The 25,000-nt window shown below is 44.2% G+C and overlaps 1 protein-coding gene and 1 long non-coding RNA gene across 5 annotated transcripts in view; one reads left to right on the top strand and one right to left on the bottom strand.

The window, feature by feature from the left end:
• LOC138976808 (leucine-rich repeat-containing protein 74B-like) overlaps positions 1–25,000 on the bottom strand; it is a 66,146-nt gene that overhangs the window by 15,888 nt on the left and 25,258 nt on the right. For 2 of the 4 annotated variants that reach the window (XR_011459157.1, XM_070349701.1), the window contains exons 3-4: positions 5,374–5,560; positions 2,926–3,101 (exon numbers count right to left, since the gene is read on the bottom strand). Coding sequence is in view for 3 of the 4 variants with exons in the window: in XM_070349701.1 (XP_070205802.1) it covers positions 2,926–3,101; positions 5,374–5,560 (363 nt within the window). In the remaining variant the exon portion in view is untranslated. Of the gene's footprint in view, positions 1–2,925; positions 3,102–5,373; positions 5,561–9,668; positions 9,964–11,435; positions 11,764–20,893; positions 21,206–25,000 lie in introns of those variants that run through there. The other 2 variants (XM_070349703.1, XM_070349702.1) reach the window with 2 other exon arrangements.
• Positions 13,311–19,672, top strand: LOC138976807 (uncharacterized). Its single transcript, XR_011459156.1, has 3 exons — positions 13,311–13,462; positions 15,134–15,296; positions 19,561–19,672. It is a non-coding gene; the product is annotated as an uncharacterized lncRNA (long non-coding RNA).

The raw sequence follows: 25,000 nt of genomic DNA on the forward strand, positions 1-25,000 counted from the left end.
AGCTCATCACGATCAATGAAACTTGTCTTTTTATTTCCAAAACAAACTTGAGTGCAAAGATTATTTATAAAAGCGGAATTCCTCGTATACTAGGAGGAATCCGATCTCTGATTTAGCAGCTATTTGACTGAAATGTAATCATTCATTCTGCTTAAACGCTTGTGTTTCATGTTACCTCGGTGGGTGTTTTTTTTCTCTCCTTTGTGTGATGTAGGGCAAATGAAGCAAAAATAACCATGATGTCATCTACCGGCAAACTTGAATACAGAAACCGCTTTCATGCTATAATTGTCAGGCTAGGAATTGCTCTCAATGTGACTCTCAAATCGCTCAAGGGACATAAAACAAGTCGCGTAAGGCGAAAATACAATATTTAGTCAAGTAGCTGTCGAACTCACAGAATGAAACTGAACGCAATGCAACGCAGCAAGACCGTATACTCGTAGTCCACCGCTCACGGCATAAGCAGTGAAATTGACAAGAAGAGCGGGGTAGTGGTTACGCTATGCTGCAGAGCACGCTTTTCTGTACCTCTCTTCGTTTTAACTTTCTGAGCGTGTTTTTAATCCAAACATATCATATCTATATGTTTTTGGAATCAGGAACCGACAAGGAATAAGATGAAAGTGTTTTTAAATTGATTTGGACAATTTAATTTTGATAATAATTTTTATATATTTAATTTTCAGAGCTTGTTTTTAATCCAAATATAACATATTTATATGTTTTTGGAATCAGCAAATGATGGAGAATAAGATAAACGTAAATTTGGATCGTTTTATAAATTTTTATTTTTTTTTTACAATTTTCCGATGTTTAATGACCAAAGTCATTAATTAATTTTTAAGCCACCAAGCTCAAATGCAATACCGAACCCCGGGCTTCGTCGAAGATTACTTAACCAAAATTTGAACCAATTTGGTTGAAAAATGAGGGCGTGACAGTGCCGCCTCAACTTTCACGAAAAGCCGGATATGACGTCATCAAAGACATTTATCAAAAAAATGAAAAAAACGTTCGGGGATTTCATACCCAGGAACTCTGATGTCAAATTTCATAAAGATCGGTCCAGTAGTTTAGTCTGAATCGCTCTACACACACACACAGACACACACACACACGCACACACGCACACACGCACATACACCACGACCCTCGTTTCGATTCCCCCTCGATGTTAAAATATTTAGTCAAAACTTGACTAAATATAACAAGTCGCGTAAGGCGAAAATACAATATTTAGTCAAGTAGCTGCCATTTTTCAGCAAGACCGTATACTCGTAGCATCGTCAGTCCACCGCCCATGGCAAAGGCAGTGAAATTGACAAGAAGAGCGGGGTAGTAGTTGCGCTAAGAAGGATAGCACGCTTTTCTGTACCTCTCTTTGTTTTAACTTTCTGAGCGTGTTTTTAATCCAAACATATCATATCTATATGTTTTTGGAATCAGGAACCGACAAGGAATAAGATGAAAGTGTTTTTAAATTGATTTGGACAATTTAATTTTGATAATAATTTTTATATATTTAATTTTCAGAGCTTGTTTTTAATCCGAATGTAACATATTTATATGTTTTTGGAATCAGCAAATGATGGAGAATAAGATAAACGTAAATTTGGATCGTTTTATAAATTTTTATTTTTTTTTACAATTTTCCGATTTTTAATGACCAAAGTCATTAATTAATTTTTAAGCCACCAAGCTGAAATGCAATACCGAAGTCCGGGCTTCGTCGAAGATTACTTGACCAAAATTTCAACCAATTTGGTTGAAAAATGAGGCCGTGACAGTGCCGCCTCAACTTTCACGAAAAGCCGGATATGACGTCATCAAAGACATTTATCAAAAAAATGAAAAAAACGTTCGGGGATTTCATACCCAGGAACTCTCATGTCAAATTTCATAAAGATCGGTCCAGTAGTTTAGTCTGAATCGCTCTACACACACACACAGACACACACACACACGCACACACGCACACACGCACATACACCACGACCCTCGTTTCGATTCCCCCTCGATGTTAAAATATTTAGTCAAAACTTGACTAAATATAAAAAGGATGTTATAAGAACAATGACGTCACCCAACGTCATTTCCTTAATGACTGATTTCGTTCTCACGGAAGCAAGACCGTCGTGCTTCCCAACCCATCTTGAACACAAGGCCAGTACTGTAACTGCCCTTGATACGGATCGATCCAAGGGGGGGCAATCTCAGTCATCTCAAAGAGGGAAATCCAAACGCTATCCGCCTTGTTCGATTTTATGGGCTTGGACGATAGAGAAAAATAAGAAAAGCAAACACTGGAGTATACCTGGACGAAATTGCTATCAAGAACGCAGAATTGATTTTTTCTGAGGTTTTTTTTTGCCGTAAGCGCCATGTTTATCGGAGCAGGAAACTCTTCCAGAGTGAGGCCCCTTTGTTGATGCATGTCAACATCAGATGTGCGAGACGCGATAAACATGGCGCTTACGGCAAAAAAAAAACCTCAGAAAAAATCAATTCTGCGTTCTTGATAGCAATTTCGTCCAGGTATACTCCAGTGTTTGCTTTTCTTATTTTTCTCTATCGTCCAAGCCCATAAAATCGAACAAGGCGGATAGCGTTTGGATTTCCCTCTTTGAGATGACTGAGATTGCCCCCCCTTGGATCGATCCGTATCAAGGGCAGTTACAGTACTGGCCTTGTGTTCAAGATGTTCCCAACCAAGCTCTCCTAATTCATGTGACCTCAACACTATGACGTAACAAATGGTGTGATACAGATTTTATGACGAATTTAACAAAAGAACGTCACTTTCGATCATCGCAGTAGCACTGGTTTTCACCCCCTTGGCGACCAGACCATGATGCTTCACAATCATTTCTGGTCTTCCCTTATGACGTAATATGACGTAATATCAACAATGACGTCACTTACCATCATTACTGTAGCAATGGCTTTCATCCCTGAGGCGGCCAGACCGTGATGTTTCATGTCCAGTTTCTGGTCGCTCATGTGACGTAAGAAGTATGACGTAGGTATGACGCCGAGCTGCTTGCACTCCTCAAGGTACATATTTTTACCGCTGTGGTCAAAGGCGGGCGGGGGAGCATCTGATTGGATGACATTATCAGGTACTCAAGTAAACAAGAGTGAACAGTCGGTGAATTAGTTAAGCTGTTATTCAGAGTAAACAGAGTGTACAGTCGGTGAATTAGTTAAGCTGTTATTCAGAGTAAACTATAGTCAGGGATCGCGTTTACGCACGATTTTTGCGTATTTGACGCATTTTAAAAGTCGCTGACGCGTTTTTTTCGCCGCGCCGCGTAAGCCATACGCAAAAATATTGTAACTTTTTCTTGTCTTCACGCAGCGCTTTTGCTCTGACTTAATAATCACCCGATCCTGAAACTGACTATAGGGCTCGAGAAGTGACGACACACATGAAATCTGCGCGTCAAAACTAAAGTCCGTTTCTTTTTGCATCGAAGTATCGCAAACGAACGTAACGAGGGTATTACCAGATAATGTCTTGTCGGATAATGAAACAGACATTAGCTGCTCTCCCATCTCGCGCTTCCAAAAGGCGGAAAGTGTGTCTAGTCGTATTAGAGCGGGAAACAAACTCACAAGGCCCGAAGGTTGGAGACAGCAGGGGTGTTATTCGACAGGCGTGCGCGGAGTTCGACAGGAAAACTCGCCGTATTTAGGTAAGGAGTGTCTTTAAGTCTTTCGTGCGTGTTTTGTTTGTGTCTGTACGTGTTTTCGTAGTACGCAAAAATATTGGTCCGTGACGCGTTTTTTTCGTTTCGTTGCGTATGACTTACGCGTTTTTTAAAAAGCTAGCGCGATCCCTGTATAGTGTACAGTCGGTGATTTAGTTAAGCTGTTATTCAGAGTAAACAGAGTGTACAGTCGGTGAATTAGTTAAGCTGTTATTCAGAGTAAACTATAGTGTACAGTCGGTGATTTAGTTAGGCTGTTATTCAGAGTAAACAAGTGTGTACAGTCGGTGATTTAGTTAAGCTGTTATTCAGAGTAAACATGGTGTACAGTTGGTGAATTAGTTAAGCTGTTATTCAGAAATCAGGGTACTTTTTTTGTTTATTTGCTTAACGCCCAGCCGACCACGAAGGGCCATATCAGGGCGGTGCTGCTTTGACATATAACGTGCGCCACACATAAGACAGAAGTCGCAGCACAGGCTTCATGTCTCACCCAGTCACATTATTCTGACACCGGACCAACCAGTCCTAGCACTAACCCCATAATGCCAGACGCCATGCGGAGCAGCCACTAGATTGCCAATTTTAAAGTCTTAGGTATGACCCGGCCGGGGTTCGAACCCACGACCTCCCGATCACTGGGCGGACGCCTTACCACTAGGCCAACCGTGCCGGTAATCAGGGTACTGGTCACTTTCTCAACTAAACACTTGAAGGTTAAACAGCTGTTGAGAATTCAGTCTACTGTTAGTTTCTTACCTAAACGCTTCGACGTTTTATCAGCTTATACCATTCGTAACAGTTTTGCAATCACCAGAAAATCCTAACCTAAGCCAAAGATCGAGATATTCTGCGAATATAAACCATTGTGTTTTCTCAGTGCCTTAAAGGTCACAGGCTTCAAGCATGATCGAGACACTAGTATTTGTGTTTACACAGCGCAAGAAAAACAACGGAAGGAAAGAGAGAGGGACGGGGAACACAAACACGCATATAGAGAGGGAGAACAAGAACAAGAACAAGAACAATTCTTTATTTAACGAGGGTAATAGAGTAAGCAGTGATCTGCTTTTTTTACATCTGGCCCTCGCCCTAAAGAGGGACTAGTCTAAAATTGCTAAAGAATAAGCAAGTAAAGAAAACTACTGCTACATGATTATAATAAGATGAAAGTAAGAACATATCATCAATTTACATACAATACATTGCTTAAATGAAAAATGTAAGTTCATTTGACATGAGTTAAGAATTATAGAGTAGATTGCACTGACGCAATAAAGCTATAAATGCTGTAAAGAGAGAGAGAGAGAGAGAGAGAGAGAGAGAGAGAGAGAGAGAGAGAGAACGAGAGACAGAGAGACAGAGACAGAGAGACAGAGAGAGAGAGAGAGAGAGAGAGAGAGAGAGAGAGAGAGAGAGAGAGAGAGAGAGAAAGAGAGAGAGAGAACGAGAGAGAGAGAGAGAGAGAGAAAGAGAGAGAGAGAGAGAGAGAGAGAGAGAGAGAGAGAGAGAGAGAGAGAGAGAGAGAGACGGACAGAGAGAACGATCAAGAATTACGGAGACAATCTCAACACCACCACCACCAACACCACCCCCACGACCACCACCACCACCACCAACAACAACAACAACAACAACAACACCAACAACAAGCACGTACCATCCTCCTCGAGGTCAGTGTCCCAAGCCTTCTCATCAGCAATGTTGATGGCGATCTGGTCAAGCTCCGCGTTCCTCGTCTTGTTCTCGTCATGGTCACTCTCGCTGTCCGAGCTGCCACCCCTCTCTGTCTGTTTGGACTGAGCGCTCTCCGCCTGAGACCTGCGGCTGCTGGCACGGCTTATTGTCTGAAAGAAGGGGTGGCAGGTTGTTTTTACTGAATGATGCTGCGCTGAGGCAGGTTTGACAGCTGTTCCAATGGTGAATTTTTTTTTCAGGGGGGGGGGGGGGGGGGTGTGTGATTGACTAAGCGAATTAGTGCTTGTAATTCGAATTAGTGCTTGTAATTGTGATTGTGATTGTGATTGACTACACTGCTTGCTAATTTAAAATCTTGAACAAAAGAGGCAGAGCGCTATTTAGAGATCAAATAACCAAAGGGGAGTAAAGCGCTCTAAATGCATTCGACATGTGTCATGGAGTAAGCGAGAGTTATACGGAACCAATCTCCTGGCACCTGAGAGAATCCTCAAGGATGAAAGTCGCTTGTTCATTTCAATGCTGGTTGTTGTATGGGGAGATTTATATAGCGCTTGACGTTCTCTAAGCGCTTTACATATTAATTTCTGCCGTGTAAGATGGAATTTTTTACACAATATAATTATCACGCATTCACATCGGCCAGCAAACCTCAAGCCTATTAGGGCGAGCATTCACCTTTCACGGCCTTTATTCCAAGTCACACGGGTATTTGGTGGACATTTTTAGCTATGCCTATACAATTTTGCCAGGAAAGACCCTTTTGTCAATCGTGGGATCTTTAACGTGCACACCCCAATGTAGTGTACAGGAGATTGGTTCCGTATAACTCTCGCTTGCTCCATGACACATGTCGTATGCGTTTAGAGCGCCTAACACTACTAATTGGCTAACTTCATGATTGCGTGTTAGAGTGATTGATTGGACGGTTAGACGAGTGAGTGAATGACTAAAGCGGGAAATTGACTGACTGCATGATGGCATTATTGCTTGATTGCTGTGCGCTTTCTGAACAAACAAACAAACAAACAAAAACAAAACAACGATGATCTGACGAAGAGGATAAGATGGAAAAGAGCTCAACAGGTATCACATGTAAAAAAATAATTTAAAAAAACTTCCTTACCTGTTACCTTGTAATTGAGGATACAAGGTCAAAACATCATATGAATATTAATAATCATATAATGAGCCTGAGAAGTAATAATGACATAGTAAGACGGAGTAAAAAATCAAATACATAGTAAGATAGAGGAGCAAAACTTATAATATAATACGTTTTTTAAATCAGCTCAAGAGCAAATAATAAGCAACGGCAGTTTCTCTTTAGATGCAGCCTTTCATTTTACGGGCAAAACTGTACAGTGGAACGTCATGCGAACAGTTCAATACAGGGTTTTTTATGACCAAGAAGTCGTTAATAGCACGGACAATTGTGCATAAAACGACTTCAGATTACATGCGTTGTGTACACATCGTCACACCGTGAGTTAACATGTCTTAGACGTCACAGCAAACATCACACATACGTGAAAAATATCGGCCGTGGTGAAATGAACTGGTGTAACTCGATCCAACAGTTGCCGTCGTTTGCAAACATGTCTAAGACGTGAGTCACAACAATCAACACACATTCGTGAAAAACACCGGCCGTGGTGAAATGAACCAGAGTAACTTGACCCAACCGTTCCCGTCGTTTGGTCAACAGGGCGTGACTAGCTGACCATTTGAGAGCTTTATTTTGATCGCAAGAGTTATCGATAATCTTTGGCCCGAACCCCCTTCTCCAATACTCCAGCCCCCCCCCTCCCCCCCTCTCCCCCCCTCTCCCCCCCCCCCCCTATTAACACGCCTGATAAATCGCTGCAGCCTGTTTTGCAAGTATCACACAAACAAAATGGTCCTCATAACATGATGAAGGGTAGTAGATCTAGAAATATTACTTAAACATCTTCCCAAAATGCATGATGTCACTAATGTGGGTGTCTAACATGTACCTCATATATCATATAAAGAGGAATATCGTCGGTGAAATCGTGGGACCTCGTAAGTCAATCAATCAATCAATACGAGGCTTATATCGCGCGTATTCCGTGGGTACAGTTCTAAGTGCAGGGATTGTTTTTAATTTGTAAAAAAAATTTTTTTATGCAATTTATATCGCGCACATATTCAATGCGCAGGGATTTATTTATGCCGTGTGAGATGGAATTTTTTTTACACAAAACATCACGCATTCACATCGGCCAGCAGATCGCAGCCATTTCGGCGCATATCCTACTTTTCACGGCCTATTATTCCAAGTCACACGGGTATTTTGGTGGACTTTTTTTTATCTATGCCTATACAATTTTGCCAGGAAAGACCCTTTTGTCAATCGTGGGATCTTTAACGTGCACACCCCAATGTAGTGTACACGAAGGGACCTCGGTTTTTCGTCTCATCCGAAAGACTAGACTCTTGGCGCCAAGTCACTTACGAGGTCCCACGATTTCACCGACGACATTCCTCTTTTTGCTGCATCAAAGTGATCATTGAAAATATAGCTCCATTATTAATGATTAAATGCAGTCTTTCTAGTGTAAACGATCTTAATCACCACAACCAATGTGTCCAAGCTTTTACAGGTGACTACCACAAAAACACCAATAACAAGAAATTCCTCCGAGGTAGCAAAAACACCCCCGTCCTTACCATTCTCACTGCCACCAACTGAGAAGGTTATTTCCCCTTGACCATTAATATGTCCCTCTATAAGTCCTTGTATAATCTTAATCCACCAATAACTCCCTAACCGTGTGTTTGACTGGTCCCAATTTTTGCAAGGACCGTCTCAGGAATGTATAGAACCTGTTCACCAAGTTTGGTGACGATCGGTCCGTTCATTCTTGAGATCTATATGCGAACACAAACACACAAACAAACAAACAAACAAACACATCGACCGAATCCTATACACACCCCTATACCGGGGGTGTAAAAAGCCAGACTGCCGGTATACAGATTTGGAACATTGTTTTTTTGTTGTTGTTGTATTGTTGTTGTTATTCAAGGCTGGACTTTGTGTGAAAAAGGGAGAGTCTTCCAGTGGTACAATTGCAAGCAAGGCAGGGGGCGGGGAGGGGGGGGAGAGGGGGGGTGTGTGTGTCTGGGAACCGTTGACACTTGGCATTAGCATTCCAAGGGGCACGTGGGGCTCTCCTTGAGAGAGAGAAAAAAGGTTCATTTGAAAGTCGCTTGATCATTTCAATGCTTGTTATTTTCTCAGGTGCCAGGAGACTGGTTCCGTATAACTCTCTCTTCCTCTATTGCACGCATGTCGTAAACATTTAGAGCACTTACTTCACCTGTTTCTCACATCTGTAAACTGCACGACTAAAACGTTCAAGTTTCATGCACATAAATAAAATAAAATAAAATAAAGAAATTGGGAATTGCAGCAAAACAACGATTGACCCTTTATAAGTGACTGGAGCCTGATCCAGGTCGTCAAAACCAGCTACAGCACAAGTAGTATGATTTGATATGGAACACACAACAACAACAAATAAAAGGCACACGGTATTTCATTAAAATAACATTTTCCGTTTGTTCTTCCAGTCTGTTTTCTTCTTTGCTTCCGTTTTTTTTTTTTTTAATTCTTCACAAGTTTAAAATTGCCAAACGAAAATCGATATCGAAATAGTGTCAGGCGCCTCTGAAATATTGCTCTTCGCTAAGTCACTACCTTTTGAAGTTCTTGAGTCAATATTAGCCGGCTACCGATTGAATATCCTCCTTCAAATATTGTGTACGAGGCTTTCGGGCCATAGGCGTAATTGTAGGGTAACTTAATCCATGGGCTTGGAATTATGATCGTATCGCAGTGACAAGAACAGGAGCGCTTTTACTCGCCACCAGCAAGACACAAAGGAAAGACAGGAGAATGAACCCAAGTTATGTTTTTGACTTAGGCTGACAAAATATAACCCGGTCTGTACAAAACGCGTGTACGCTCAGGCAGACGAGATATTAACGAGATCAAAGAAGTTGTCCTGTCAAAAAATCAATAAGCGTTTTGTTTTTAATCCAAACAGCACAGCGTGAAGGGGTTGCTAAATCAGAGAATACAAACTTACACAAATTTAAAAAAAATTAAAAAATTCTTTGCCATTTCACCTTCTTCTTCTTCTTTTATTGTTTTCTTTGTTTTGTTATTATTATTTTTTTTTACTTTAAGATTAAAACCACCACAGGACTTAAAGTGATAATACTTACACGTCTTCGAGTCTTGATGGCCGGTTCTTTCTTGGCTGACAGATAGAGCGACATGGTGCGACAGAATGTGGAAACACACCACACACAAACACCTTATAAATTACTTCTCTCGCTCCGTCCAAACTCCGATCGTTGAGTCCTCCACTTTGAAACTCTCGCTGCACTTCATTGCATGGTGATCACCACAAATATCAAGTATTTTACCAGGAAAACTCTCAAAACTCTCAAAATATAGGAAATTGAATCAGCAACCAGTCATGCATGCAGGATGATGATTCCTTTGACCGGTTTCTACCTGAAAAAATATATAGTAATCACTGTGTTTTGGACTTAGTGTGACTGGTTGGCGTAAAACACTGACTGGGTTCTGTAGTGAAAGCTAGGATTCGTATATTGGTAGAGCAACACTGAGTTGAGAGATCACCGTTATAAACCAGGCTTGCAGGTGCTGCCAAAGAGGCGATCACCAAACAACGGTGGAGTGTTATGCCCACAGCCGCAGCTGGAAAGACATTCTGTTCTTCAAATGCTGTCTAATGCGAGGTCGCCCTTTTGGCTGTAGTCAACAAACCCAGCGCTAACACTTTCTATTCAGATCCGTTTGTCGCGTTTTATGAAGTGTAAAGTTTGAAACATATGTGCCATTCACTGTCGCGCAATATGTGTGCTGTCACTTTTAACACAAAACCCTGACACTAAGTGACTCAAAGGACGTGTCAAAGGCATGGCCTTAAAGTAGGATTTGTTTTGTCTATTGGAAGTTGAGAACTATTTAAACTTAGTTACTTGTACTGGTCATAGATATTATAGTAATCATGTGAACAAAGCATTCAAATAAATGTCCGAAAAAGCTGTGTCCGAGGTAATCACGTGATAGAGAGTATTTCTGATGTTATGTTACTGTTGTTAATTAAACTGTCAAATCGAAAAGTATTGCCTATCAAACGAAATGCTTAAACGATGCCCACATAATATTGTGATTGAATATTATCACAGAGCAAATAATCACTTTACCCTAGAGCTTTCAACATGTACGATATTACCACATATCCCTCAGAGTTCGAGTCAGTGGTCACAGAAACAGATATACAAGAAACACCATATTTATGCTCTCGTATAGGCTACAATTGTAAACATTGTATACGAATCTTGTTAGTCGAGCTTCATGAATGACAAAACGATTACAGTTCGGTAGAATATGCTGGGAGTGAAATGTTCAAACTTGTATTTGTCAAACCGACGCCTATCGACTAAGATAAAAAATTATTTACCCCCCTAAGTGGTACGCTTAAATTCAAACGAACGGTAACTGCAAAAATACAACACACAGAAGAGCATAGAAACTCACGTCGAAGCGCACAATTTTAAAATTCGATCGTCTGTAATTATTCAGGCACACGCAGGAAGCTTTCATTTCAAAGGAACAAAGAAAATACCAAACTATCGATCACTGAATCTCACATTAAATGCATATGATTATGGACAGCTAGTCATGCAAAGCACAACAGGCTTAATTTCAAAGTAAGAACCGGAATCTCACCGTCTGATTTAAAAAAAAAATCGAAATATGGATCACTGAATCACACAACAAAAGCATTCAACCTTAAATGGATCATTGGTATTTATTTCCACACAAATCAGGGCAGATTCAATTGAATAGAATAGTAGTAATCTCCACAACAACCTTCAAACACAATATAAAACTATTGATCACCCAGCACCTATCCCCACAGCAAAGCACACACTTTGAAATCAATCACGACTCACAGTTCACCTAAAAGTTATCAGACTAAACTTTCCTATATCCACTTGTCTTCGCGACAGTTCGATACGTATCGGCCAAGACACGTCCGCACACACTGAACCCCAGATTAGAACTCATCCGCTTGTTTTAGATACGCGCACGGAGCCACAAACTCGGACCTGATAACCTCAAACACTTTCAAACAGACAAGAAGATTCGATCTCTCTGTCTCTCAGCAGTTGTGAGCGTGTTTTGGTAGGAGTGTTAGCTGCGGAAGAATCCCGCTGTGCTGGAGTTGTTGAAAAGTAAACTCTGGTATGATGTCTCCGAGGACAGACAGTAGTGTGAAAGGGTGTAATGGGAACGTGTGGAAAGGTAGAATGCAGCGTGAGAAAGAAAACCTACTCAGTGTTAGATTTTGTTCCGTATAATGGTGCTCGCCGTCAAGTAAGGTGGTACACACTTTGTGAGCAAGAGCTAGTTTGCGTTTTATGCCGTGTACGTACTGTAGTTTTGGTAGCAGCAGCAATAGTAGTAGTAGTAGTAGTAGTACCGGTTGTTGTTGTTGTTGTTGTTGTTGTTGTTGTTGTTGTTGTTGTTGTTGTTGACACCTCTGTTGCTGTTTTCATTATACTCTTTACAATAAACTCAATCCACAAAACATAACGATCGCTCATCAGCACAAACAAGGAATTATGATCAAAAGATAGCGATTTAAAGATAACTTATTCAGATATCACACTGAAATATTGTTCACTGTGATCAAACCTTAACCACTACGCACAGTTTCAGAGCCGAAACCTCAAACAAAAATCAAAACTAGACATTGCCCAATCGTGAATGATGTGACTAGAGTGAACACCAATCAGAAAAGGTTTTACACACGTCGGTCGGCTAATACTGTCGTCTGCGTCTCTTGTTGGGAGAAACTATACTCCCCATGGGTCATACTGAGGTGCCTCGCGAAAAGGATTGTATGATTGAGAATGCAAATGAGATGCTTAACTTCCTTTGTAGCTTGTCCCTTGCGTGATTAGCATAGAAATTGATGCATTTACGATGAACAAGCATCTGCCACAACCGTCACTGACTACATTTTCATTGCTGACTGTGAGAGATCGATGAGAAAGCATACACGCACACACACACACACACACACACACACTTGCACACACACACACGCACACACACACTTGCACACACACACACACACACACACACACACACACACACTTGCACACACACACACACACACACACTTGCACACACACACACACACACGCACACACACACACACACACACACACACACACACACACACACACACACACACACACACACACACACACACACACTCATCCAACAATAACAACGCAGGTGAGAAACCGATGGAGAGAGCGAGGGGGTGGGGAGAGGGGGGAAGGGATGGACAGCAAGGGCGGATCAATTCACTTTGGAGGGGGGGTTACAACATGACTGCGAAGATACAAGTTGACGGCGCCGAAGGCGCCTAAGCCTCTAGGGAGGTCCGGGGGCATGCCCCCCCGGAATTTTTTTTTATCCAAAGACGCAAAATAGAGCTATCTGGTGCATCCTGAGCCAATAAATTACCTCTTTTTTGGGGGGTGGGGGGGAGGGGTTACGTAACCCGTGTAATCCCCCCCCCCCAGATCCGCCCTTGGACAGATAAAAACACAGGTAGGCAGACAAACAAACAGAAGTAATCAGAGTACAACACACTTTCTTGTTCAAGTAGCTGAGAGAAAAATCTAACCGGGCTCTTCATTCCTAAAAGCTCAGTCCTAAAATCAATATCAAGGCAAAACTGATATCAGAGCTCCTCTCAGCCAGTCTTATCTCCAGGCATTCAAGAAGACATACCTAGTTTTAAAGCCACTTAAACCACGCGGCATAAATCGTCTGCAGAAGTAATAGCAGTGCCTCTACAAGCATGACAGGCACATTCCAAAGGGTTACAAATGACATGAATAATCACAACGGAGAGTGTTTGGAGGCGTGCATAAGAGGGCTTTTCACTACTACAGGCGAGGTTTGTGCATAAGAGGGCTTTTCACTACTTCATATGCGAGGTTTTGTGTAAATACTACGTTCAGTGGTGAATTATTTCAATTTGTCGTTGAGTTTTATTGCTTTTCTAATACCGTGCTAGTGCATATGATTGATCTGTGTTATATTGTAGACTTGCAGGCACTTTCGCAGTGTCAGTATGATTCTTGCTACAGGCACACTCCTTCATGTTGAATCAGTTGGGGTCACCGTCTCACATCTTGCCAGACGTTGACATGAATGGTGACAGTTGGTACCCCGGTATCGAAAATGGTTGTAACGCTTGGTGAAACTTCTGTTTACAACATTCAGTATGCAACTTATCTGACACAATGCTGCTCGTTGTCCCTTTTTGCATTCACACCAAACAAGTTGGATCGTTTGTATGAATGCATGACAAAACACTTGCAGAATCTCCCGAACAAAGAACGCACTATGTTCTGTGGTGGTCGACTTCAAGTCGGATACCTACGTGTATTTTGGGGGGTAGGGGTCAATTCCCATGCATCTGAAAACAAGCTGAAACCACCTTACATACATGCACCCACACACCCACACACCCACACACCCACACACCCTCACACCCACACACCCACGTCACACACCCACACACCCACGTCCCACATCCACACACCCACACACCCACACACCCTCACACCCACAAACCCTCACACCCACACACCCTCACACCCACACACCCACACCCCCACACCCACACACCCACACACCCTCACACCCACACACCCACACACCCACACACCCTCACACCCCCCCCCTCTCTCTCCCTACCACACAACGACCTCCCTCAGTGTTAGAACTGTTTTGACAATCCGTCCACTTGGACCAAAAATCAGTATCTTCCTCGCTTCCCCGGGTAACTTTGAACAAAATGAATTCATTGAAAATTGCTTGTGAGCACAGTGAGCAGCATGGCTGTGGCCTGGTGGTATGTGTGCCAGTGGAAGGACACCCTCATCCTGCGCAATATGGGAGTGTATTTGATCGTTCAAACGAGAAGGGAGGTACCCCCCCCCCCCCTACCCACCATCACCCGTTCTCGCTATTGTCCTCATGGAAAGGACGTAACTGGAAAGTCGTGCGTTCAAAGCACAGTGTTCCCATGGAAAGGACGTAACTGGAAAGTCGTGCGTTCAAAGCACAGTGTTCCCATGGAAAGGACGTAACTGGAAAGTCGTGCGTTCAAAGCACAGTGTTCCCATGGAAAGGACGTAACTGGAAAGTCGTGCGTTCAAAGCACAGTGTTCCCATGGAAAGGACGTAACTGGAAAGTCGTGCGTTCAAAGCACAGTGTTCCCATGGAAAGGACGTAACTGGAAAGTCGTGCGTTCAAAGCACAGTGTTCCCATGGAAAGGACGTAACTGGAAAGTCGTGCGTTCAAAGCACAGTGTTCCCATGGAAAGGACGTAACTGGAAAGTCGTGCGTTCAAAGCACAGTGTTCCCATGGAAAGGACGTAACTGGAAAGTCGTGCGTTCAAAGCACAGTGTTCTCATGGAAAGGACGTAACTGGAAAGTCGTGCGTTCAAAGCACAGTGTTCCCATGCTAATAACATTCCCCATGCTGATTTCCCGTTAAGCAGGATCCCGTTTAACGCCTGTGTGACCTTTCACGTTTCTTAACGATCCATTTCAGGGCAGGTGTGAACCAATCGATCATGCTACACACGGTGAAGACGCAGCACTGTGGCACCTGCTTTGAAAGGACACCCTTGGTACCTGTCAACAGTCAGTGTACCTACGCTGCAGGTGGTCTGTCGTGACAGGTATATATTGGTGGAGTTAATAGACAAATAAAGGTGTTTTTCCGGGGTCAGGCTATCTCCAATTAGGTGGCGGGGCGACCATCCCCAACCCGGCGGGTCCCCAGGTGGCGGATAGGGGGTGTCCCTTAGATATAAGGGATTGCAGCGATATAAGTCGGGCTTGCCCGGACGAATAAGCTGTCCTGGACCAACTGGCGGTGTTCCTATCAGAGCGGGGTGGTTAACAGGTGGCACTGTTGACTAGTAAATACCCTATGTGCTCATACGGGTTCATCACGCGGATAAGAGGCGCGTTAAAACCCCTGCTACCTGTGCTCCCAGGTAAGGTCCCTGACCAGGAGCTAAGGGTGGGGTAACCCCGACAGAAACCTCTAGTGCTGAAGTCGGCGGTACTGAGCGAGACAGCGCACTTTAACGGATCACAGTACCACGCACACCATCGCCATGAATACACGCAGAGACCAAACCAATCGAAATGGTGCTCGCCCTGTGAGGACCCCCCAGGCAGGTGCAGCGCCGGGCTCCGTGCCTCAAAGGAGCCCACCCTCAGCTACTGGAGGTCCCTTCGTCTTGTCCTGTGGAGCCAGGGGACGAGCAAGGATAGCGACTGGCCGAAAACCAAGCAAGGTCAAGGAGACCCCTGACATTAACATAATGCAATGGAATGCAGAAGGGGTCAGCAACAAGAAGGAAGAACTCGTACACTTTCTTCATAAGAACAGTATCAACATCTGCTGCTTACAGGAAACACACCTGCAAGAGGGGAAGCCGTTCAAGATCAGAGGCTACCAGGTGTTTTCAAATGGACGGAAAGGGAGAGCAAAGGGAGGAGTGATGACACTGGTGAGAAACAACATCAACGCCACTGAAGTCAAGAAACTTACAGGCGAAGCTGAGTACATAGAAGTCAAGGTCATTATCCAAGACAGCACATTTAACATCGTCAACTACTATTGCCCCGATGACAAGATGCTGTCCCTTGACACTATCCAGGTCCCAGACAGCGGCTTCCTCATCGCTGGAGACTTCAACAGCCGGTCCCAGAGTTGGGGATACAGCAACATGGACAACAGAGGAGAAGAAGTTGAAGCCTGGCAAGATGAACACCACCTTATCCTTGCAAATGACCCAACTGACACACATACCTTCTACTCGCGCCGCTGGCACACCACCACAACTCCAGACCTGGCCTTCTGCACCGATGACATCCACAGAAAGATCAGCAGAAAGGTAGAAGAACAGCTCGGAGGTAGTGACCATCGCCCAGTCGTCCTTACCATGCGTGCTAAAGCACCAGAACACTCGCAACACCCGCGATGGAACTACAAAAAGGCCCAGTGGGGATTGTTCAGCGTACGCACCAACGAGCTGACAAAGGGCATAGAAGTTACAGATAGGAACATCAACAATGTAGTCAAAGACTTCAACAACAGTATTTCCCAGGCAGCCAAGGAGTGCATACCCAATGGCGCAAGAAAAGACTACACCCCTTATTGGACAAGTGAGCTGCAGAAGGCGCATGATGCTCTGACAGAAGCAAGAAGAGAGGCTGAAACCAACCCCAGCCAGGAGAACAACATCAAGCTCCAAGAAAGAAAAGCAAAGTTCTTGCGAACCAAACTGGAGAGCAAAAGAAGAAGTTGGAGAGAGAAAACAGCAAGCCTCAACATGGAGAAAGACACAACAAAGCTTTGGAAACTGACAAAGGCCCTGAACGACGAAAGCACCAAAGGCCAGAAGATCACCCTGGAAAATGAAGGAAACACTCTTACAGGAAGGGCTGCCGCCAACAATTTTGCAACAGCATATGCAGCAGAAAGTAATACCACCATACCCCAGCACCACCAGAAAGAGATACGACAGGAAGAGAAGGAAAGAACACCAGGAGAAAATGAGGTACCAGACGCAATGCATACTGACATCAGCCTGGCAGAAATGAAGAAGGCCATCAGGAAGTTGAAGAAAAAGAAGTCTCCAGGACCTGACAACATCACAAACGAAATGCTTCAACATCTAGGAAACACCGCGCTTCAGAAGCTACTAGATATTTACAACCTCAGCTGGAAGCAAGGCCAGGTACCGCAGTGCTGGAGAGAAGCCACAATGATTCCCATCCTCAAACGTGGCAAAAACAAAAGCAAAGCCCAAAGCTACCGTCCCATCAGCTTAACAAGTTGTGTCTGTAAGACCATGGAGCGCATCATCAATCAGCGCCTACAACTCTACCTGGAGACACAGAGCATCATTGCCCCAGAGCAAGCTGGCTTCAGACAGTACAGAAGCACAGAAGATCAAACGACCCACCTCTCACAGGTCATAGAGGATGCTTTTCAGGCCAAGAAGGCTGTCCTGGCAGTGTTTATTGATCTACAGAAGGCATTCGACAAGGTCTGGAAGGATGGTCTTCTAGTAAAACTCCTACGGTGTGGCATCAGAGGCAACATGTTCCAGTGGACCAAGTCCTACCTACACAACCGAAGAGCCAGAGTGTCGGTAGATGGTCGCTGTGGCCAGAAGGTGTTACTGAGGCAGGGAGTTCCCCAGGGAGGCGTCCTCTCCCCCTCTTTGTTCATACTCTTCATCAACGACATTGTAGCAGAACTACCAAGAGGTGTCCACGCAGCGCTTTACGCAGACGACCTGGTACTCTGGTGCAGCGAGGAGTATGCAACCACAGCAACATACAGAATACAGATCGCCCTAGAGAGCGTTGCAGCATGGGCTGAAAGCTGGTGCGTAACAATCAACAGGGAGAAGTCAACCGCCACTCTTTTCACACTGTCAACAAAAGCCAAACCTGGAAAACTTACCCTGGGAAATACCACACTAAAGTACGAAGACCAACAGACGTACCTTGGTGTCACCTTTGACAAGAAAATGACCTGGAAACCTCACATCAACCAGGCAGAGGGAAAAGCCAGAAGGAAGCTCAACATCTTAAGGAAACTGGCAGGAACTACATGGGGCGCAACTGACAAGATTCTGAAATCAGTTTACCAAGGTACTGTAAGACCACACCTCGAGTACGGGTCCAACTCTTGGATGACAGCTGCGAAGACGCATCTACAGACCCTGGACAAAGTCCAAAACCAGGCACTTCGACTAATCACAGGTGCCATGAAGACAACACCTATAGTGAAGATGGAAGAAACATCTAGCATCCCACCACTTGCCAAGAGAAGAGAGCAGAAGGCAATGCTTCAGGCCAACAAATTCAGATGCTCACAGAACCACCCAATGAAAGAAAGGCTCCAAACGCTATCATCAGGCAGACTAAAAAGATCAAGCTTTGCTGTGGAGGCCAGAGCACTGAACAGGAAGCACCAAGAAACCCTCCCTAACCAGGTCATTCCCATCTCCTTTTCCCTCGACGCCCCACCTTGGGAAGATACAGAAGAAACTGTCACTGTCCAAACAACAATACCCCACATCAACAACAAAGGTGAACATAGCGACCAAGTCTTGAAAGCCCTGACGTTGGCAACGCTTGAGGAAAGATACCCTGATGATGCCTGGATCCGGGTGTATACGGACGGCTCAGCCACAAATGCCGTCAAAAGTGGAGGAGCTGGGGTCCACATCCAATACCCCGGTGGAGAACGGACGGAGGAGACGCTTCCGACCGGCCTTTACTGCACCAACTACAAGGCAGAGGTATACGCTCTCATTCAGGCAGCACACACCATTGCAACAAGAGCAGACCACAACACAAATGTCGTCTTCCTAACAGACGCCCTCTCTGTGCTGCAAGCCTATAACAGTGACAGTCAACCCTCATTGAAGAAGGCCCTCAACAACATCAAGAGCCTACGGACAGTGCTTCAGTGGATCCCCTCACACTGCGGCATAGAGGGAAATGAGAAAGCCGATGACCTGGCAAAATCCGGTGCAGAAAAAGAACAAGAAGACAACGCCGTGAGCCTTGCCGAGCTAAATACCATCACTAAAGCCCTGTTCCGAACCCCGGCTCAAAAAGACAGCCTTCACCTGCTCTCAAGACCAGAGCAGGTCACCATCTTTAGGCTGCGAACAGGGCACAACAGGCTGAACAAACACCTCCACTCAAAGCTGAAAGTTGTGCCATCCCCGATGTGTCCCTGTGGAGAAGCAGAGCAGGACACCCACCACATCCTACAAGACTGCGGGAACTTCCAGTTGTTGAGAAGGAAGATGTGGCCGGAGCCGACCCCCATCCAGGATAAGCTGTACGGCACGGTGGCGTCCCTGCAGATGACCACTACATTTCTAAATTGGACTGGTCTCCACGTGTAGCGGCAACAAGAAGAAGAAGAAGAAGGTGTTTTTTTCAAGGGAGGTGTCCTCTGATCGGAGGGGCTTTACACCGCGGGTACCACTGTATACCAATGTTGTTGGCGAGTGATAAGCAGACGAAGACAATTCTAGACACGCGTGTGTGTGTGTTTGTTTGTATGTATGTGTGTGTGTGTGTATGTGTGTGTGTGCGTGCGTGCGTGCGTGCGTGTGTGTGTGTGTGACTGACTATTAGGGTTTAACGTCCTCTTAGACCAACTGGTCTATATTGGGACAGGTATTGGTAATACGCTGAAGATATGGTGTGATACTTTGATTCGAACAAGCCCGCTGTGGCTGTCTTCTTCGACACACCAGCATTGGGTTTGTCTCGTCAAAGTATCGAAATACGATCATGATAATCAGAGACGAGAGATGATGCATGCGTGTCTTCGTGTTTTCCAAGCCCTGAGACTTTCGCTGTGAACGTGGGATCTTTTCGTGCGCATGTGTGCACACGGGGGTGTTCGGACACCGAAGAGAGTCTGCACAAAGTTGACTCCGAGAAATAAATCTCTCGCCGAACGTGGGGATCGAACCCACGCTGATAGCGACCAACTGGCTACAAAGCCAGCGCGCTACCAACTGAGCTACGTCCCCGCCCCTGTGTGTGTGTGTGCGCGCAGTGCGTGCGTACATGCTTGCTTACGTGCGTGCGTGCGTGTGTGTGCGCGCGCGCAGAAAGTAACACTAACACTGCCTAGAAAATACATTATAGGGGGTCTAACCCATTGAACAGGAAAATGTGTCCCGACATTGCCTGCTCGGGTTATCCCTCTTCACACAGCGTTTACATTAATACCCAATACTTTATTTGTTCGTCAAGCTTTAAAATAAGACACCTTTGCAAACATGTTATTTGACCAAAACACAAATCAGCTGGATTAAAAAAAAACGGTTTACACACACACACACACACACACACACACACACACGTAAGTACACACACATACGCACGTACACCCACACACACATACACACCACACACCACACACACACACACACACACACGCACGCACACATGCACACACACAAACTCTTACTCAATGACCTAATCACGGAATTTCAGTTACACTCTCTCTCTCCCTCTATTTCTCATTCTGACACACACACACACACACACACACACACACACACACACACACACACACACACACACACACACGCACTCACACAAACACACACACACGCACACAAACACACTGACACATACACACACACACACACACACACACAAACACACACATACACACACACACACACAGAAGGGAGAACATTCAGCCAAATCTACGGAAGGACAAAAGTGACAGTGTTCAAACCTTAGGGGCCGACTTGGTCCTGTCGTAGTGAGAGCGGTGCCTCCTGAACACGCTGCCGTCTACCGTCAGGGTTCGAGTCCCCATGAAGTAGGTCGCCATCACTTTAGGTATCACTCTCGATATCACATCCAGTCGTTGCAATTCTGTATCAGTGTATCACTGTGTCACTGTATCACTGTATCACTATCATTCTACCATATCCAGTCACTGTATCACCGTATTACAGCTAGTCATTGGGACACCGTATCACATCCAGTCACTGTATCGATCACTGTATCATAGCCAATCACTGTGTCGCTGTATCATAGCCAGTCACAGTATTACTGTATCACAGCCAGTCATTTTATCATAGCCAGTCACTGTATCATAGCCAGTCACAGTATTACTGTATCACAGCCAGTCATTTTATCATAGCCAGTCACTGTATCATAGCCAGTCACTGTGTCATAGCCAGTCACTGTATCGATCGCTGTATCATAGCCAGTCACTGTATCGATCACTGTATCATAGCCAATCACTGTGTCGCTGTATCATAGCCAGTCACAGTATTACTGTATCACAGCCAGTCATTTTATCATAGCCAGTCACTGTATCATAGCCAGTCACAGTATCACAATATCACAATATCATAGCCAATCACTGTGTCAGTGTGTCAGTGTATCACATCCAGTCTCACTCTCTCCAATGTCTCTTCTTCTGCTGCTGTTAGTCTTTGCCAAATGACATCATTCTTCGTTCAAACTTACGTCCGATTTTTAGAGGAATTCCAGTTTTCTTCGAATGATCGATCACACAAATTCACTTTCTTATCCGTCCGATTTCTCTTCCTCTCAGTTGCTTGTCTTCTGCTGGTCTTTGTAAAATGAAATCATTTTGCATTCAACTAGACGTCTTATTTGTCAACGGAATTCAAGCGTATTTGATTTATCAACAAGATTATGCACAGATTCACTCAGTTGTCCGATTTCTCTTCTTCGTGTTCTGCTACTTCTGTATGTCAAAGAGTCGCATCGTTCTTTCAAACTAATGTTTCTTTTGTCGACGAAATATCAATTTCCGTTAGTATGTTACTGCATTACTGCATACAGTAAATTATAACTGATAGTTATGCTTGCGGATATTTCCAGATTCAATCAAATGCAGTTTGCGCATTTTCCAATCCGCATTACGCGTCACTGATTTTGAATATTATTCGCATTCCCAATAAAACCACTAACGAGTCAGACTGAAAGTCACATGATCTTATTCAGCTACAGTAATTGGTGACATGGTTAATCTCTGATGAAAATTCAGTCTTGTCACGAATGGCTAATTGTGAATATTTGATCAATGCAGTCATACCATCATGGCCACCGGCACGGTTGGCCTAGTGGTAGGGCGTCCGCCCCGTGATCGGGAGGTCGCGCGTGGTTTGAACCCCGGCCGGGTCATACCCAAGACTTCAAAATTGGCAATCTAGAGGCTGCTCCGCATGGCGTCTGACATTATGGGGTTAGTGCTAGGACTGGTTGGTCCGGTGTCAGAATAATGTGACTGGGTGAGACATGAAGCCTGTGCTGCGACTTCTGTCTTGTGTGTGGCGCACGTTATATGTCAAAGCAGCACCGCCCTGATATGGCCCTTCGTGGTCAGCTGGGCGTTAAGCAAACAAACAAACAAACAAACCATCATGGCCACTGGAAGTTTCTGCGTGTATGGCTTAGCGAGTGCAATTCCTGTCATTAACACTTAAACACTGCACCCGGTCGTCATAGGCTGAAATTCAAGCCAGTACAGATTAAGGCTGGCAGCTCCAATTAGCATAAGTCATCATGCCTTATTGCACATTATGGAGGCAATAATTGAGTTCTAGTGTTACGCCTTGTTTTCAATCATCCTTGGAATTCACAATCACACACAAAGGCACACAAATAAGGCCAAATAAAAGTATATGTTGGTTTAGAGTAACTCGACCGACCCTATTTTATTCCCGCCGACCTATTACTTTTTTTTCATTTCTCAAAAAAACAACTTTTGGCACATTTTGCGAACCATACCGAGACTAAGGGAAGTAACCTCCTTTAAAATCGACTGAATTTACAAAGTTTTTGTTTTTTTAAAACGACCTACCGACCCTATCTCAGTTTTTTGGTCACGTTACCTGAAACCAACATATATTTTTGTTTGGCATAACAGTCACGTTCTCGGAAGTCTTAGAATTGAGATGATTCCTAACCAAGGCCTAGTTCAGTTATGTCAGACATATTTCTTTGCCTTGCCCAACACCCATCATAGGAGACACGCCACGTCTGGTGATAGGATTTGCGCATTCAGAGAATCACAAACTTGACGGTCCTACATGGAGAACTGTGCGTCGCGTTTCGCAAACAAGAGGGGGAAAACAACAGCAGACTGAAAGGACCAAACTGAATAATATAGATGATCCATAGACAGCAAGTTTAAGCTAAACCGAAAGGCACATAAAAGAAGTAGAAGAAGTGTAACTGTAACCGCGTGCCAGAACACTACATTTACCTTTGGAGGCCAAGTCCAATCAGACAGGAGAGATTTTAGAGCTAGTTTCTTAGCCTTATACAAACTGTTATAGGTACACAAAGACAACAAAGAACATACAAGGAGAGAGTAGCAGCCAGACCTCATCACAAACACAACTCTAAAATCTAGGGGTCTCGCTGTTCGAGGTATAATTAGCCCGACAGACAACTCTGCAGAGTCTGCTGTGAAGGGTGACGCAGTAGTCTCCTTGTCACATAGCGTTAGCTCACAGACAAAAGAACATGGATAAACACAGTCTGGTTCCCAAAGAGCCTCGAGACAAAGAAAGTAGACTCACAGTACACCGCCAGTTTATATCCACTGTACACACACACCACACTGATGTTATCTGTGACACGCGTCACTGATATTTCCTCTGCAAATCTATTGAAGCACCATTAGAAAGAAATCGCTTTCCTTCTTGTTTCCCCCCCTCCCCTCCCCCCCCCCCCCCCTACCCCTTACCATTGGCTGTGTAAATGTGGGAACAGCACGAACCACTTAGTCAGTGTTGTAATTGCAGTCTTACGTTGTTTGAAAACTTAAGACTTAACCGCCTTAAATACACGAACATACAGTTTCTTTGTTGAGTCGTCTGATGCGGGTTAGTACATTTATATCGTGTGTATGCTGTAAGGATTTATTTGTTTACTTTGCTTGTTTCTGCTTTAAAGAACTGGGGTTGTAGGTCGCATTCTTTCATTGGCTAATTGTTTTTGTTTTTTAAGTTCTTCCGTCCTTTTTGTCTTCTTTCTTCTCCTTATTCTTTCGTCCCTTGGTTCTTTCTGTCTTTCTTCTAAGTTTGTCCCTTCTTTTTTTTTCGTTGTCCTACTAGTTTTTTTCCGTTTCGTCTTTGTTTGTTTTTTCTAAGTGTTTCCGTTCGGTGTTTCTTTCTTTCTTCTTTGCATACTTTTTGTAATACATTTTATTGGTAAAAAAACCCATTTAATACTGACGAGGCAAGAGTCGTTCACTGCTGGCACACGTGACTATTGTAACGCGAGACGGTTACAAGTCTCATCTTTTCTCCGGCCTACTTCGTGAGTTTTTTTTTTTTTTTTTTCTCTTCTCCGAATTCTTTTCTTGTTCCCTTTTTTTAACGAATGTTCTTTGCATACAACGTCTGCTGGCCTGTATTGCATACACAACTGTAAGAGTATTCCACACAAGAGAACCACGCCTTACTTAGCCTGTGCAGCAATATTTGTCCTGTGAAGTGCGCTCTCCTCTGCAAGTTTGGCCATTAAGCAGTCGGACCACCAAGCTCTGTTAAAGGCCCGTGCTAAACACGTATTGATTGCACCTTTTGTCCGCCCACCTCGCAGCCTAACTTCAAATCGAAACAACGTGAACGCAGCCCAAGATTCGACTTCCGGTGGCACAGGAATACAATGGTGCCAACAGCAGACGAGTAATCTGTGTTGCATTATGGGTAATAAACATCAGCCAGCCAATGCTTAAGAGTATTAGAAAAACACTTGCCTGTAACTGAGCACTGATTGGTGGCAACACTACAAAACCCTGCATTCAAACCGGCATACAAATCTCATAAATCCCATCACAGATGGCATA

The sequence above is a fragment of the Littorina saxatilis genome, linkage group LG9, assembly GCF_037325665.1.
Source record: "Littorina saxatilis isolate snail1 linkage group LG9, US_GU_Lsax_2.0, whole genome shotgun sequence".
Taxonomy (NCBI): domain Eukaryota; kingdom Metazoa; phylum Mollusca; class Gastropoda; order Littorinimorpha; family Littorinidae; genus Littorina; species Littorina saxatilis.